Genomic DNA, 18,627 nt, shown 5'->3' with positions numbered 1-18,627 from the left:
GCTCTTCATGAGATTTCACTTGAATAATACTTATGATCAAAAACACATAAGCGTTGTAGAGCAGATGGGCACATGATAAGCATCTCTCCGGGATACCTTGTGGAGAGGTTTTTTTTTGTTTAGTTTTGTTTTTACTTTTGTATTTTGGCTTTCTGATCTGAAATGACTTTGTTTTAAAAAGAGAAAATCTCGTACACTGTATTCCTGCTATTCATGTTGACTTCTGAGTTTTCGTAAGTATTTTAAATTTAATGTGATCTTTTGATAGTAAATTCTGTAAGCTGTATGGTGCATAAGAAGTATGTCCTTTTTATTTTTGTCTTGTTACTGGTGAAGAAAGTGATCTACATGATACTCTTCTTGATAACCACGCAATGTGATGTACTGAGGGACTGTTGAGCTAACCGCTACTTGTTAGCACTGTTTTGTATGCAGGAAGTACTCTCTGTTCTGTGGCCATTTACCAGGGGTTGTAGATGTGACCTACCATAAGGGCAACTTATTCTAAAACATATCGTGTACCTGCAACAGAAACTGTGTAGAAGCCCTTGGGCCCCATGCATGCAAGACAGATTTGGTTCACTGGTAGCCATTAAGAATTGGCCTGTACCAGCAATGGTTTTTTGCCCTGCTACAAAGGGTCTAGCGATAGAATCGTTCACGAATTCCTCTGCCATAAGCAAAATTCATACTGTAGTTGATTCTGCAACAACAGAGGAGGGGAAGCATCATGTAATCTGTATGGACAACTCAGCATTGTTACAGCTGAACAAAGGCTTAAGATAAAAAATCAAGGAAATGTTAAATAAAACCAAGTTTGTTTAAATGGTTATGAAATTCTAGTCACTGACAAGCAAACAGTAACCTCCTTTGTGAGGTCTAATGGAGATCTGTGGAAGAGGGACTGAATGTCAGTTCTATTTAAAGTAACAGCAGAGCTTGGAAGTCATGACTGAAGAGCTGGAGTGGGAGAAAAAGTAAACTAATTAAGCTAAAGTAAACTAATTTTGAGCTAGTTTGAAAATTCTGAAACAGGAATGTGTTCTCAAAAAGTCTGTCAAGCTCTGCCTGAGTTCTGGTGGAAGAAACTGTAACCTGCAAGAGAGGATCTAACCAAGCCATTTCAGAGATGATCTAATGAAAATAAATTAATGAAGGATTGTCTAAATGAATGTATGTTTCCTGGCCTGTAATTCTGAGGCTGTCACCTTTCCCCACATTTTCTGTCTGGCTGATTCATGTAACTACTTGAATAACAGGTATAATATCGGAGTTCTTCCTGTTCTCTAAACCCAATAAAAAACACAATTTTCCTGTGTTTCATGACCCTTCCCATTCTTCTTGCCTTTCACATTTCAGTTTTTACTTTTCTGTTGACTTCTTCCTTGTTTTGTACATCACCAGAAGGCAGGCTGTATCCCAGCTCTAATTGCCTACTGGTGTTCGGTGAGAACAACCCCCAAATAAATCTAGAAGGCAGAAGGTAAGTCTCAGCCAGTGTGAACTGTGTAGGGGGCTGTATTGAGAAAAACAGTGACCTTTGGTTGAGATTCTGGAAGTACATATCTTTCAAGATCAGTTTGATAACTATTTAGGCACCTTCTGCTTCAGAATCCCCAAAATAGATAGTAAAAGCCATATTGATGCATCTATTGTATGTTTGAATACTTAAGCTAGAAAATGCATTAATTAACATAAAAAACAACAACCAAAAGCATTAAAAAAGGCACACTGGATGGGACACAGTCATCTGGGTTTTTTATGTCCTATCTTTACTATAATGTCAAAATGTAGTATCCATTTATGGTGGGTTTTTTGTTTGGGATTTTTTGGGAGGGGGGAGTGTGGGGGGAGGATTGAGAAAGGGTTTCCTATTTCTGTCCCAGAAATGCTTGTCTAAAAACCTGTGATAGCATAATTTAGCACTGAGAGATGTTGCTATTTCATGAATAGCACTTTTTTTTTTTTTTTTTTTCCAAGGCTGTAGAGCAGACTGCAGCTGGCAAGTGTATCATGATGGCTATTTAGATGTGGCTGGCAGTTCTGCACTGTGTGAAGTAGTATTATTAGTCTAACACTATTTTAGCTATGAATTGATCTCCTTTTTTGGGTAGTGTAAAATGGGATAGGAATCTGAGCTAAAACACTCTTCAAAATATGCCTGAAATTAGTATTTAAAATACTTTCAATCCTGTCTGCAAGCAGGGGGTGAGCATGTAGAGGTGAGATTTCAGAAATAGAAGTCCCAAGTTTTTAAACCTTGAAGGTTGTCCTGTTCATTGTGTAAACGTATGGTATCAAGACCAATAATACACTAATATTTGCAATTGCTTGTTTGTTTTACTTTGTTTACAGGACCCATTTATGATGACCTTTATTAAAGTTAGTTCTTTTATGAAACTTTTTTTCAAATTGCAAATGTCTGTACTATTTTAAGTTTTTCAAGTCAGTGTACTCAGTTATTTAGTAAAAGGGGAAGGAAGATGCTTTTTTTGATGTGCATGCTTTTCCTTCTCAGTACTCAGAAAGGTACATGAAATTATTAAGTGATAGAAAATAGTACTGCCCCTCAGGATGGGAGAGTAGATGTTTTGGTTTAACATATTCAACTTTGAAATTGGACATTTAGCTTTATATAACATTATAACCTTCGCAGAATCTGAATGAATAAGAAAATTGCCATGTTAGGACTTTCTGAGCCAGAGGTTGGGGTGTTGCCTAGTACGTCTGAATGGAGTTTTCTTTCATGAATTTCTTCAGTTTCTTTTAAACAGTGCACTGAAGATGATAAGTCAGCACAGCCTGCACCGCTGTGAGCCACAGGGTATGGCTATGGTCACTCTGACTCCAGTAACCTCCCTGAACTCATAATTTCTTGGGTTTATATATATGGTTTGTTTCAAGCTTTTCCAAATGTGACTGTTCATAAATTAGTCATAAATTGTACCACTGGTATTAGTTATTGTGTGTCTTTTGTTTCAAACTATATCATTTTCATTCCTTTGGATCTTTGTCATCCATTGCTTTTATTCCCAGGTCATTGCTAATGGGTGTGTTGTTCAGCTTGGCAGAGTAGCCCTTCAGGTTTAAACTAGCATCCTTCGCAGATCTTTAGGAAAGTTGCTGCACACCACTTGAAAATTAAATTTTCGTGGAGAAATGTCTGAAGAAAAAGATTCGGTTCTTCAAAGCTGTGCACCCTGTTATTACTGTCCAAAAAAATTCCAGTCTTGTAGCTCACATCTCTGTTGTCTCAAAGGGCAAACATTTCAAAGGGATGCTTTGACTTTTTTATCTTTAAATGAAATAAAAAAATATTACTTCAAATGTGGACTAAAATTTAAGCAGTTCAAGTTCTTTTGCTTTAGGATTGCTTAGGTTTTGTAGTGAATTAGACCATATCCTTACTCAGTCTTCCAAAGTAAAAGTGGAAATACCTAATTCAAGAGAAAGCTTTATCTTTCCTTTCCCCCCTAGGAAGGGGCCTTCATTCTCCTCTCCTGCCCTTTTTGCCTTGTCACTTTAATGGTGTTCTAAGGAATACAAAAGTCAATGAAATGCATCCAGCTGCCATGAGACTGTCAAGGAGGAAATAACTAGTTACAGCATGCTTTTCATATCAAGGTATTGAAAAGCCTAGGAAATGTCCCTCTCTAGTAAATGCTTAGTAAGTGCTTATAGTTCTTTACATAGCTGTTTCCTTCCATGTTTTTCATGGAAGACTGAGGATTTTTATATGAATACTGGTGCATTTGGTGAAGATATTGTTGTTAATAAAGTCTTTTGTTTACTGAAGTTATCCCAAACTTTTCCCTTGACATGTCTTGTATTTCAAGACTTTGCCCTGTATTTAGGAAGGCCTACTTGTATGTAAAAAGCTTGCTTTTTAGTCAGTCTATTGTACCAATCCAGTAATGCCATAAGCAGTAAGTTAATTGCACAAAGGTGAAGGAGCACTAAAGCATTGACAGACTATTCATCTTCAACTAGCAAGCAAAGAAAAGGCGCATGGAAGAGAAGACATGAGTATTTTATAAACCCTGGTGAAAGTTTGATTAAGCATAGCAATCTCCTAATAAATGGTGGGAAGTTTTGCAAGAAAAATGCTTTTAAAATAGTCAAATGGGTTTGGGCTCTGTCTGAATGTCATTAACATCATAGTATTGCTTGATTGCTGAACATAAAACTTAACTAATTAATTAAATGGGTTTTCTAACACACACAGATGAGTTCTATTTTTTTCTTTAATTTTTAGGCTGAAACAGTAGGCATGTGAAACCCTGACATTGTTTCTGGTTTTAGTGGCGCTATTAGGTATTGGGCTTTTTAAATAAGCAAAGGGGGTATGGGTTTCGAAAACAGACTATTTCAAGTTATACTAGTATTGTCTGCTAAGGACCTCTTTACTGTGAAGTGTGTATTTTCTGTTTTATATTTTTCCTAAATATTGTTACATGTCTTAAGAATTCATAAGTTGTGAATACATTTGAGTCAAGATTGGTGATACTTGGCCTGTAACTGTAAATGGAAAATATAGGTAGAATCTTCTGAATTTTTTAAAAAGGCAGGTGGGGGAGGTGAAACTTCTAAGCATTAGAGACTAAAAAATGTCTTCTCACAAGCTTGTGGAGTGTTGCAAACTTTCCTTTAGATCAAAGCATGGAACTGGTGAGATCTGAGCCATAATCTTCATCTAATTGGGAAAAATGCTGTTTTTCCACGTTGATGCCTCCCATTTAGCAAATAGGACCTATTTGCTTTCCTCAGCAACAAAAATGTTCTTCCAACTGCTGCAAAATTTCAGGTTTAAATGCTGTGGTCTTGAGTGATAGAATTGTTCTATATAGTCTCTAGCGTTACACATTTTTTTAATATTTTCCATATGTGCAATAAGAATTTCTGAATGGTTTTGTAATCTAAAATACAGTTTATTGATGATCCAAAAATTCTCTCACCAGCTTACTGTCTTTGTAGTTCCTTGGTAAAATTTGTAAGCTAAGTATTGACATGCATGCGTGGGTTTACTGTATGCGGTATAGTAACACGACTGGAACTGCTTTGGCATGAAGCCCTTCTGGCTTATCCTGTGGTGACCTCCAGTCTTTAGCCTTCCAGCTTTAGTTTAACTTACGCATGCACTGACCTTTGCTATGGAAACGATATAGAAACACAAAAACAACTTGGCTGAGTTTCCTCAGCAGAGCAGTGGGTGGTGTATCAGTGTTCTGTTGCAGAGGAAGGTTTCTAGAGGTCAGTAGTGACAGCGTGCAGTAACTTAGTAGTTGTCTGCAGCAGGCTGTTTGTTACTCCTGGGAAAGTTTTATGTCTTTTAAAGTAAAATTAGTAAGGATTTTATTTGGGGGAGGGGGGTTGCCTTTTTTTTTTTTTTCCGTAATGTGCAGCTGTAGGATTGCACATTAACAGAGTAAGTGCTGGAAGGTATACTTGAAAATATATGTGGCGCTCAACCAGTGGTTCAAGTTGTTGTCTTCCTATAAGTGACCTGTGACAGCATCTTGGGCACACTGATATTTCAGCAGTTTATTTTAGTGCATCTGCTTCGTGGTGATTCTGCAGCACTTACCAATAGGTTGTAATTGCTGTTAACTGCCTATGGTCTATATGGAGACACTATGTTCTTATTTATATACACTGTGTATTCTTTACAAAGGGGAACGAAAGGTACAGGTACCATGGTTTCATTAGGTTCTTTCAAGTTAATTATGTAGGTATTTTCGTTGAAGAACAGTTAGAAATTATTTTTTTACTGACTTAAATGTTTGGGCTGCTCAGCATAGGGAATTGTGCATAAAACAGATGAGATAGTAAGTGTCACCCCAGTGTCAATGGTGAGCGATCAACGAGTTGTGGGTGGTTTTTAACTAGAACAGAACTGTACCTAAATGGAATGCATTTTAAATTTTTATTTTTAAACTTTGAATAAATGCAATAACTCCTCTGTAATGCAAAGTAAAAATTTATGAAGTCTCTGCTACCTTGCCAGTGTGTCACTACTCCATCTACCCATATAATATATATATCTATAGATATTGGAATATGCTATATGTATACCATATATTATAGTACCTTTAATATGGCTTCACTGCAGAGCCTTTACAGCAGTTCATTTGTGACAAATATGTACTGTAAGCTATAGTATGGCTTTTTTGTTTGAAGACTGCTTTATACTGTTATAGCTTTTAAGTATATATGAATATATAGCTTATACTATTACAGCTTATAAGTATATATGAATATATATTATCAGGGGGTTGTCCTGATGTTATCACAGATAATTTTTAATTATGAGATGCCTTATTTATATAATTCTGTACTATAACATGCATAGGTTTCTTCTAAGTTATTATAAAAAAGTATTCTGTTATGTGACATTTTTTTCGTGGGGTGCTGGATTTCTTGTTTGTTTTGATTTGATTTGATACATAAACCAAAGGAGGGTAACTAAAGGTGGTGCTACTGTGCAGGATCTTGGGGGGGGGGGGGGGTATTATTTCTTCTGAAGCTGTACTAACGTAGTTTCACATCTTTACTCTGGTATGCTGATGTACTGCAGTGATGTTAGACAGTCAACAGTCTCAAGAGCTTATATTGCAAGAGCATTGTACAGGAAATGCACTTGTGAACCTACTGATACATAACTTATCTGCCAGTGGGGTGGGCAATTTTTGTAAGACTTCCTCCTTCCCCCCTCTCCCCCCCCCCCCCCCCCCCCCCGTGCTTTGCATATACCAAGCCCTAAACATCTCCCGTCATAGCATATCTGGGTGAGCACCAAGGAAAAATGGAAGGAAAACCTGCATTAGACATGACTTTGTGCAGTTCAAATGTAGCATATGGCCATACAGTCTCATAGGCAATACCATTTTAACTGCTGGCATGGGGTAGATTTTCTTCACAAACTCCTGCTGTGTGTAGGCTCGTGTAGATGGGAGCTTCTCCACTGATTGCAGACACACCAGCCTAGTTTTGTTAGTGTCCTTACCCCTCACCCTCTTTTTCTCTCTTGGAACTATTGTGTGCACATCCATTGTTAAGGAAGGGGAAGATAGTTTTAATGGGAAATTAGCTTTGCCACAGTGACCCTATTTGGAAGCTATTCAAATTTTTTAATAGGCTTGTAATTTACATAATTCCCAGTATTAGAGTGAACACATTTAATGGATGTCATTTAGGGTGTATTCCAGTGTATTAAGATTTAATTTTAACTGTGAGGAAAATGGATGGTAGAGTCGGTGTTGAGAAGTTGGAACAAGATGGTTGCTGTGAGTGCTAAACTAATCCATGTTCTCAAATTTTCTTTAAACTCCTAAAATAATTCAGACTCATGGAAAATACAAAAATGTTCATTTGGTATTTAAAAAAAAATACTTTTTGAAAGTAGTAGTTGGTGGTTAGCCTTATATTTAAGAAAAGGAAAGATGCAGGAGTTAACATTGATCAACTTTTGGTTTTAAAAACATTTTATGTGCCAGAAATAAACCATACATGATCTCCTATTTATGAATTAGATTTTCTGTATCCTAACATTTGCATACACCAAATCTCTTAATAAAACTCATTACTGCATTCTGTAGTAGAAAAACTAAACTTGAAAATATTTTTTTTGTATTTTTAGAAACTAGGTGTATCTTAGTACAGTTGGTAATTTGGCTTTGATTAAAACCAATATCAGAAACACACCTATAACATAGCATAGCTTTGATGTAGAAATCCTGTACATAAGAATTGAGAGAGGTAAAAGTAAAAAGTTAGATGCTAGTTTGTTTTGGTAAATATTGTTGATACTGTTATTGTACTGGAGGACAGACAGATGCCTGTGTTTAGTTCTCTGAAGATATTGAAGTTTGTAAGTAAATGCTACTCTTTGACTCTTAAGTCTTTGTACTAGTTGTGTATTTATATTATGCACGTACAAGTGCAGTTAAGAGTCAACTAATACTTTAATATTACACCTACTTTTTCACCAGCTCCTGGGTTACAGCGAAAAGCAAGTAAACCTGCAGATGTTTATCGGCACAGCAGATGATCGGTACTTAAGACCTCATGCGTTCTACCAGGTGCACCGAATCACTGGAAAAACAGTTGCAACAGCTAGTCAAGAGATAATAATTGCCAGCACAAAAGTTCTGGAAATACCGCTTCTTCCTGAAAATAATATGTCAGCCAGGTATGTCACAGCATAATTTAGCTGTGTAGTTGTATGTGCCTTTTTCATTTGTGCAAAGGTGAAAGAAAATCTTGTAGAATATCTTATTTTCCACAAATATGGCTCATGACTGAGATAGACACATCTCTTTAAACATGCCAGTGTTCAGGTACTCAAAAGAAAAGGAGGGGACAGACGGTAGCTCATAAGATTGACAGGGAGATAGATGAGCACTTCTGGGATTATTTTTCCCCATGCAATCTATACATACATCTGACTCCACATTTGTAGATTGCATGTGGGTTACTGGCAGTGGAGGTTGTTTGATTTTATAAAGACAGACTTTTTTTTTTTCTACGAAAATACCGTCATATACAACTTAGCTATTTGTTCCTTGACTGAATATGGTGATTTTTAACTTGTGGTATCATAGTAGGCCTTCTCCTTGTTTTGATTATTTTATTTTTAGCAGTTGCATTAATCTGGCTTTTCAGGTCTTGCTGGATCATATGTGCCAAATAATACTTTAATGGTAAGTTACAGCAACAATTAAATAGCTCCATTCTATCTGAAGGGTCAGTGAACAGAGCAAAGTACAATTATTTGTTTATATAGCACATTTATTTCTTATGTAGACTTCTGAAGTCAGTTTACATTTTCCTAGGTGCGGACTTTATGCTACTTCTGTTGAAGGCTATGAAGCCATGGTGATGTGCAAGAGAGCACTCCTCACCAGTTTGTCTATAGGTGTTACTTGATTAAACTATGTGTGTGTCATATGAATAGCCAAGAGCTATGTGGAATAGCAGCTGGGATTTGACGGCTATGCTTTTGTCATTCTCTAGTCCTTCCTAAGACAGAAGTAAATATAGTTCTCTTGCTCCTATTGTTGATGATGTTCATTATGTTAAATGATTTACTACAAAGGTTAAACAATGTGCAATAACAACATAATCTTTCAAAGGTTCGAAAAAACAGCAGCTAGTTATTTATAAAACGAAAAGTTTCAACAGAGTACTTGCTGCTGGTTTTGACACTAGCAGATCTTTTAATCTCAGACATTTAAAATAACATTTAAAATAGCATAACATGGGGTAAAACAGAATGCTGTTCATTCTTTAACAAAAGAAAGGCTTACAGAGTGTACTTTATTAATAGTTTGATTAATTTTCTTCCATTTTTCTTCTGCTCCACCTGTCCTCACCTACCTCCAGTATCGATTGTGCTGGTATTTTGAAACTTCGCAATTCAGATATAGAGCTCCGTAAAGGAGAGACAGATATTGGAAGAAAGAATACCAGAGTGCGGCTTGTGTTTCGTGTTCACATCCCACAACCTAGCGGAAAAGTCTTATCCCTGCAGACTGCTTCCATACCTGTTGAATGCTGTAAGACTGCTTTAACTATACATCATTTATACTCATGTCTCCTGCATGTGTTAGTAATATTGTCATTCTGATAATATTTATTGTCAGAATTATATGTAACAAGTGTGTGTAAAAAGCATTGTGTGTAAAGAGCTAAATTACCAAAAATTAATACAGCTTTTTATAAAGATGGGACTTCCTAAATGGCAGCCTGAAGATTTGGAGGAAAACCAGCGTTACAGGCTTTAAACCTAATACTGCAGTCATGCAGCTAGCAGCTTCAGTGGTTCATCAATATGGGCAGAGGCAGCTGATACATCTCAGTGAAAATAAATAAATATTCATTTTAGGAAGAGCTAATACCCTTTCATTTAAAAGAGTCTATACCATTACTAGTCTTTGTGACAGTATTACCTAATGCACAGCTGAACTTCTAAAGAGTTCATTTGCTTAATGCTGACAGTGAGGAATCAAAACGTGACCTTAACCTGAATTTCTCCTAGAATTAATTTTCTTCATAAAATACTGAAGTAATTTTTAAATCAATATTCCTAAACTAAATATTTAATTTGCTGTAACACTAGGTAGAGACTGTTGGGATTCGTGGCTTCTTGGTGTTCCTTTTCTATATTTATATAATTTCAACATAATTTTAAAAACAAAGATAAATCATACAAAAACATTATTTATATATGTAAATAGATGATTGGTTTGTTCTCACCCCTGATTCTTCAAGTTAGGATCATAAAAGATATGTCACTATGATTAAAATTGAGAATAATGACTTTTTCCCTTAATTGTCTTTTTTTAAAGCTCAGCGATCTGCTCAAGAACTCCCTCAGATTGAGAAGTACAGCATCAACAGTTGCTCAGTAAATGGAGGCCATGAAATGGTGGTGACAGGATCCAATTTTCTTCCAGAATCCAAAATTATATTTTTTGAAAAAGGACAAGGTAAGTACTCTTGCTTTTTTGGCTTCAAAACAAAGCTGAAACCACAAGCCTGAGCTTAATTTTAGGAAGTAAGGACATTTCTTAAAGTAAAAAAAACAGTCACAAGGAGTAATCTGAAACTTCAGGTTGGCCATTGATCTGTATGCTGGTTGGCAATTATTAATGAAGATGTACTTGTGATTCAGGAAGACAGTTACAGATTACCTAACTTGGAATTGTGTGTATTTGAAAGATGCTGTGAACAGATATTATTGTGCATTTTCTCATTTAAAAAAAGAAGAAATTAAAAAATAAAAAGGAAATGTACTGTTTGGCATTGATGATATGTTACATCTGATTTAATTATTGCACAGGAACTGACTTACTCCTAAGCTAATGTAATATCAGTTAGAAAGTACGACTGATTTCCTCCCCCCCCCCCCCCCCCCCATATATATGCATAAGATTTTCGGTTATTCTTCAGGGCTGCATTTATTAACAAGTTTCAAGATTTGGCTCAGATTTGGGGTGCAGTGTATCCTTCAGCTATGTCTATGTCCAATTTGCAAACAGACAAGTGTGCATGTAGGTAAAATACTGGCAGTAAGCAACAGTATGAACAGTAGTGATTTCCTTCATGTGTGTTAAACATGTGAGTTTGACACCCATCAGTTATTTAATTGCCAAGAAATCATAGAATCATAGAATTGTTAGGGTTGGAAAGGACCATAAGATTATCTAGTACCAACACCCCTGCCATGGGCAGGGACACCTCCCACTAAACCATGTCACCCAAGGCTCTGTCCAACCTGGCCTTGAACACAGCCAGGGATGGAGCATTCACAACCGCCCTAGGCAACCCACTCCAGTGCCTCACCACTCTCACAGTAAAGAACTTCTGCCTTATGTCCAATCTAAACTTCTCCTGTTTAAATTTAAACCCATCACCCCTTGTTCTGCCACTACAGTCTCTGATGAAGAGTACCTCTTCAGCATCCTTGTTAATATCCCTTCAGATACTGGAAGGCTGCTGTGAGGTCTCCACGCAGCCTTCTCTTCTCCAGGCTGAACAGCCCCAACTTTTTCAGCCTGTCTTCATACTGGAGGTGCTCCAGTCCCCTGATCATCCTCGTGGCCTCCTCTGGACTTGTTCCAACAGTTCCATGTCCTTTTTATGTTGAGGACACCAGAACTGCACACAATACTCCAGGTGAGGTCTCACAAGAGCAGAGTAGAGGGGCGGGATCATCTCCTTTGACCTGCTGGTCATGCTTCTTTTGATGCAGCCCAGGATGCGGTTGGCTTTCTGGGCTGTGAGCAGACACTGAAGCTGGCTCATGTTAAGTTTCTCATCGACCAACACCCCCAAGTCCTTCTCCGCAGGGCTGCTCTGAATCTCTTCTCTGCCCAACCTGTAGCTGTGCCTGGGATTGCTCCCACCCAGGTGTAGGACCTTGCACTTGGCATGGTTAAACTTCATGAGGTTGGCATCAGCCCACCTCACAAGCGTGTCGAGGTCCCTCTGGATGGCATTCCTTCCCTCCAGTGTATCAACCGAACCACACAGCTTGGTGTCATCGGCAAACTTGCTGAGGCGCACTCAATCCCACTGTCCATGTCAGCAACAAAGATGTTGAACAAGACAGAATCAGAAATGTTAATTAGTTTATTACATGATTCGCATTTTCTGGAATCCAAGTTCAGCCTCCTAGGCAGCATGGCAGCATGTAGTCATAGGTGAGAAGTGCAGCAGTTACACTTGTTTATTAGCACAGTAGAGTTCACAATGATATTGCAGGCATGTATTTCAGTTCAGATGTACTAAAGACATAGTGTGTCCTTCATGCAGTGAAAGCAACAGAAAAATTTAACTTCTTCATGCTGACCTCATTAAATGAAAAACCAATATTAAATTTTTCACTTGAACATATAGGACACAGAATCTCCAAAGCAAGCAAGAGACTTGCAAATTTTGGATAAGTGTTTCTAAAATATCTTTCTTTAAATACAAGTACAGGTTTGAAAGCTGAGGTTTTTTTCCCCCTAAATCCATATACTTTCACTATCACTTTCAGAATACTGGAGCTCCATTAACTAGAGAATTTAAAACAAAAACAAAACCTACTAAATACTTTAATTTTTAATTTACTACAACCAGATATAATTGTGATGTCCAGCTGGAGACCAGTAATGAGTGGTGTCCCTCAGGGATCGGTGTTGGAGCCGGTCTTGTTCAGCATCTTTGTCGCTGACATGGACAGTGGGATTGAGTGCACCCTTGGCAAGTTTGCTGATGACACCAAGCTGTGTGGTTCGGTTGATACCCTGGAGGGAAGGAATGCCATCCAGAGGGACCTTGACACACTTGTGAGGTGGGCTGATGCCAGCCTCATGAAGTTTAACCATGACAAGTGCAAGGTCCTGCACCTGGGTGGGAGCAATCCCAGGCATGGCTACAGGTTGGGCAGAGAAGAGATTCAGAGCAGCCCTGTGGAGAAGGACTTGGGGGTGTTGGTCGATGAGAAAATGAACATGAGCCGGCTGTCAGTGTGCGCTCACAGCCCAAAAAGCCAACTGCATCCTGGGCTGCATCAAAAGGAGCTGCAGGTCAAAGGAAGTGATCCTGCCCCTCTGCTCTGCTCTTGTGAGACCTCACCTGGAGTATTGTGTGCAGTTCTGGTGTCCCCAACATAAAAAGGACATGGAGCTGTTGGAACAAGTCCAGAGGAGGCCATGAGGATGATCAGGGGACTGGAGCACCTCCCCTATGAAGACAGGCTGAAAAAGTTGGGGCTGTTCAGCCTGGAGAAGAGAAGGCTGCGTGGAGACCTCATAGCAGCCTTCCAGTATCTTAAGGGGGACTACAAGGATGCTGAAGAGGGACTTTTCATCGGAGACTGTAGTGACAGAATAAGGGGTGATGGGTTTAAATTTAAACAGAGGAAGTTTAGATTGGACATAAGGAGGAAATTCTTTCCTGTTAGGGTGGTGAGGCACTGGAATGGGTTGCCCAGGGAAGTTGTGAATGCTCCATCCCTGGCTGTGTTCAAGGCCAGGTTGGACAGAGCCTTGGGTGACATGGTTTAGTGGGAGGTGTCCCTTCCCATGGCAGGGGTGTTGGAACGAGATGATCTTAAGGTCCTTTCCAACCGTAACTATTCCATGATTCTATAATTCTATGAATGTATTGAAAGTTTTCTTAGCTTTGTTTTGTATTATATACACACTTGGTTACATACATACATATTACTCAAAAGGTGTTCAGTTATTCAGGGTTCCTTCCTGGTTGTATAGCTCTTCTGGGATATACACTTCATCTTAATATTTCTTACTTAGACTAAAATGTATGCAAAATCATCAAACACTTAGGACTAACTGCCTTAATACAAAGAGTTCCTTTTCTTCCCTAATTGTCCCTTTTAATACAGAGAGGATAAAATTTGAGCAACTTAAGTTATCATTGCTGTGACTTGTATACTTTATTTGAACTTCTGGGAAAACAGTAGCAAAATGAATCATTGAAAAGAAAAGTTGGCAACCATGTCTAATTCTTCCACATTGTTTCTTTAAATATTTAAGTAAAAGAGCTGGATCTTTTTTAATTAGCAAATACAAGGTAACTGGGAGTTTTAGGTAATGATGTATTTGAGCAAACAACGTTAATGCCTGTTAAATAGGTACTGCTGCTAAGTTGCTTGAAAAATTTGTTCAAAAACCAGCGACAGTAGTGCCGAGCATTACATTCAGGCTGAGGGGTTATGCAAAATCAGACCAGAGAGAGGGTCACTGGGCAGTTTACTTCCCTCGCACCTCGCAACACAGATGGATTGCCCAGTGTTTGAGCCACAGGGTCTTTCAGGTCAGGGGAGACTGTTTATTTTACAGGTGTAACCTGTGGGTATGTGCATGTAGGTCTGTGTTATCTCTCACATGGTGACTTCACTTACAAGTCATCAGCATGTTTGTTGGATAATCTGAGGAGTTAGCAGTAATTTAGCTACCTTTCAGAAAGGTTTTTAGAAAAATGGGATAAAAATTATCTCTGTACACTTACAGTGCGCACTGCCTCCTTTGGAATTGACTCTAACTTAACATAAGCAGCAGCAGCTTCTGTTCAAATGCAGAATCCTGTGCAGCAATCAACTTGTGGATATCATAGAAATTCCTAAAGCATCTCTATACTTTACACTTTGTTTACAGTATCTCTGTCAGTTGAATGGCCTCTTTATGACTAAAAACAAATGCAGTTGTGTGAATTATTGAAATATTTTTAAGGTTAAGTATTAAAGTATTTCAGAAAATGCTTTTTGCTTGAATTGCTTGTACATTTCTCTCAACAGATGGACGACCTCAATGGGAGGTTGAAGGGAAAATAATGAGGGAAAAGTGTCAAGGGGTGAGAAACAATTTTTCTTACTTTATAAAGCTTCCTGTTTTAAAGTGGGAAACTAGACATCTTCGTTGTTCTGAAATTCAGACTTCATTTAGTGAAGTACATCACTGGCTGTTTCAGACAGACAACTGGAGACTTCCAAATTGGCTTAATACTAAGTAGCCATTAAGATGATGCTGCAAAGGAACTGGAAATAGCATCCTTGTTGTGAATGCAGTGAAAAAACAAATCGAAAAAAGAAAACAGATGATAATTTTGCTAAGATGACAGATAATTTCCAGTGCCTTGAAATTTTTCTCAAAACAAAATTATCCAAAATGCAGTTTTTTGACTGCTTGAGTTTTTTGTTCTGGCAGATAAAGCATCCTTTAGATGATGTGTTTGTTTTGATTAAAAGTATTACTTTCAGAACACTTGTGTGTAAAAGAAGAAAAAAAGTCTCCAGATGAAAGTATGTATGTTGCTTATAGTACTGTTTCACTGTATAATACACATGAGCTTGCAGTTTACCAATTTCAGAATGTCAGTGTGCTCTAGTTTTGCAATGTGTTCTATTTTTTCTGTAATTAATAGCAGTTTCATTTGCATTTGATATGTAAAACATTTTTGTTTCAACATTCATACAGGCAAACATCATACTTGAAGTTCCTCCATACCATAACAAAGCCATTACAGCCGCAGTTCAGGTGCAGTTTTATCTCTGCAATGGCAAGAGGAAAAAAAGCCAGTCTCAACGTTTTACTTACACACCAGGTATTGAATAAAAAGTTAAACAGTTGCATTTTAATTTGTGTTTTAAAGTAGACGTTTGAAAATGATTCTGATAGTTTTGTACCTTTGACAGGTAGATAAGACTAGTTTAAAATAGTTTGTAAAACAACTTACTTAAGCTTGTCTAATTGAATGTCTGAATTCAGAGCAATAAACTGCTGTGGTTACAGCCTGGTATTTTTTTGTTAACACTTTTTACAGAACAATTTGCATTGTACATCTTTTTAAGAATGATGATGAGTCTCAGAAGCTGCCCTTTAAGTAACCCTAGTAATGACATGGAGGACAGTGAGATCGTAGAACAACAGGTTTTACAAATTCCTCCCCCTTCAAAATGTCTAAAAAAACCCAATCCAAAACAGGTTTAGATACAAAGAAGATTAAAAAAACCAAACAAAACAAACCTGCTCCTCTGCTTGACATGTACTTTCTTCTCAGAAATTCATACCTGTTTAAAGTAGTCAGAGTTCACAAGGTCGCAGTAATGGGGCTAGACCCGGTAGTACTGCTTGAAGGATGTGAAGTCAGATATCTGAAGGAGTCTTTCAAGACAGATACAGCTATTAATATAAACTTCCTGAAGCTAATATGTATGATGGCAAAGCCAACTTCCATTAGGTTACACGATTTAAAATAATTTTGCTCACTTGTGCTCCAAAATTGCCTACTTACTTTTATGTGTAATTCAAGCATGTTAGTGAGGTATCTGGTACACTTAAGTATATATGTTCTCAGGTTTATGGGGTCTTTTTCAATAATTCTTAAGAATATCAGTTCCTACGATAGTTACAAAATACATCTTAAAACTGTATTTTTGTTTGAGAAATACATATTTAGATTATTTTAATGATGGAATTAAGTAATAGAATTATAGAATAGTTAGGGTTAGAAAGGACTTTAAGATCATCTAGTTCCAACCCTTCCAGCCACCTTGCCATGGGCAGGGACACCTTCTATTAAGCCATGCCACCCAAGGCTTCGTCCACCCTGGCCTTGAACACTGCCAGGGATGGAGCATTCACAACCTCCCTGGGCAACCCATTCCAGTGCCTCGCCACCCTAACAGGAAAGAATTTCTTCCTTATGTCCAATCTAAACTTCCTCTGCTTAAATTTAAACCCATCACCCCTTGTTCTGCCACTACAGTCTCTGATGAAGAGTCCCTCTTCAGCATCCTTGTAATCCCCCTTAAGATACTGGAAGGCTGCTATGAGGTCTCCACGCAGCCTTCTCTTCTCCAGGCTGAACAGCCCCAACTTTCTCAGCCTAATGACACTGTTTAAATAAAAAACACATTTAATTATAACTACAGCTATTATTGCACAAATGTTTTGAAATCCATTTTATCTATAAAGATATATAACAATTCATTCAACAGTGTATTTTATAAAGTTGTAATTAGGAGTTTAGAGTGTTATCATTTTTCTGCTATTTGTACTTAAAATCAGTATCTCTTCATGACCCTTTGTTACAGTGTTATCACCACTGTAATAAAGTGTCTCTTCATGACCCTTTGTTACAGTGTTATCACCACTGTAATAAAGTGTGTCAGTTCATACCTGTATTATAAGAACAATTGTTGCCATCACTGAAATCAGGGATATGCTGAAAGAACTGCTGTAGTTAAAACAACACACACAACTTGGGCTAGCGTTGCTAAAGTTCAGCAGTTGTTTTGCTCTGAGGCTGGGGAGACTTCGAAGCTGATTAGCAATTTCTGTATATTTAGAACAGGGTACAAATGGTTTGGGTTTCTAATACAGTGTTTTTCTTTTTGTAGTTATAATGAAGCAAGAGCACAGGGATGAGGTGGATTTGTCTGCTGTTCCATCTTTGGCCCTGCCTCACACAAGCAATGTCCAAGGTCTGCATTCTATCCAAACTCAATTGCCTTCACCAGAGCAAGGGCATCCTCATGACAATTTACTGTCTACGTCACCCAGGAGCCTCGTGTGTCCTGTTCAACCACCATACACAGCCATGGTGACCTCGGCAGTATCCCACCTGCCACATATGCAAGGCAGAAACCTTAGTCCAAGTGAAGAGTGTCGTGTTTTGGCTCCTGCTGTGGTTCCATCTTTTCAGGTAACATCAGCACCTCCTGTGAGGCCTTCTTACCAGCCTATGCAGTCTAATGATGTATACAATGGGCAGTCTGGTCTTCCTATGAACTCTGCCTCCAGCCAAGGATTCGATGCTGTTTCATTTCAGCAAGACACAGCTGTACCTCATTTGATAAATCTTAGCTGCCAAGCCCTACCACCAATGCCGTTTCATTCTTCAGGCCCAGGTTCTGTGTCAACACCGAGTACAGCAGGACACCCACTAGCACACCCAGCTCATTCAGGACAGTCATCTTCTCACCTGCCTTCAATGGGATACCACTGTCCAAGCGCTGGGCAGGGCTCCATCCCACCTGCAATGAGTCGTTCCCTTGGGCAGTCTTCTCCCCAGCTGCAGCAAGTCCCTTATCATTCTACAAATCCAGCATCCACTTCATCCCCATCCCCAACAGCTTCCCACCCTTTGATCCATTCACCGCTGTCAGGACCTTCTTCACCCCAGCTCCAACCTATGCCTTACCAGTCTCCTAGCTCAGGACCTGCCTCGTCTCCCCCGCCAGCTGCTGTAAGTCACTCGGGACAGCACTCCCCTCAAGCACACAGTCCGGCGCTGAGTGGTCTGAATGCAGCGTCGTCACTGGTGCACCACCCCACATGCGATTCATCTCCATTCTCACCAGATGGGGCAGCTATTAACATTAAACCGGAACCTGAAGATCGAGAATTGAATTTTCAAACAATAGGACTACAAGACATCACACTAGATGATGGTAAGGGGATATAATATTTTAATACTGGGACATAACCCACATTAGAGTACAGAGTTGGTGTGGGAGGGTTGTTTTGTTTAGAGCACACTCTTCTTCACAGCAGTAAATTTGTATTATTAAAATGGGATCATATTTTCCTGTCCAAAGCAACAACTTACTTAAAA

General features: G+C 38.5%; 1 protein-coding gene across 2 annotated transcripts in view; it reads left to right on the top strand.

Annotated features, from left to right (window-relative positions):
* The window catches only part of NFATC3 (nuclear factor of activated T cells 3), a 73,013-nt gene that overhangs the window by 32,951 nt on the left and 21,435 nt on the right, over positions 1–18,627 (top strand). For both annotated transcript variants that reach the window (XM_061469027.1, XM_061469026.1), the window contains exons 4-9: positions 7,989–8,188; positions 9,382–9,554; positions 10,347–10,487; positions 14,807–14,862; positions 15,486–15,612; positions 17,411–18,463. In XM_061469027.1, the coding sequence (XP_061325011.1) occupies positions 7,989–8,188; positions 9,382–9,554; positions 10,347–10,487; positions 14,807–14,862; positions 15,486–15,612; positions 17,411–18,463 (1,750 nt within the window). The remainder of the gene's footprint in view (positions 1–7,988; positions 8,189–9,381; positions 9,555–10,346; positions 10,488–14,806; positions 14,863–15,485; positions 15,613–17,410; positions 18,464–18,627) is intronic.

The sequence above is a fragment of the Pezoporus flaviventris genome, unplaced genomic scaffold, assembly GCF_033815535.1.
Source record: "Pezoporus flaviventris isolate CSIRO_AGI_PZ_B2104156 unplaced genomic scaffold, CSIRO_AGI_Pfla_v1 ptg000054l, whole genome shotgun sequence".
Classification (NCBI taxonomy): Eukaryota; Metazoa; Chordata; class Aves; order Psittaciformes; family Psittacidae; genus Pezoporus; species Pezoporus flaviventris.
Note: the sequence above shows the minus strand (reverse complement) of the source record. Positions and strands in the feature narration are given on the sequence as shown.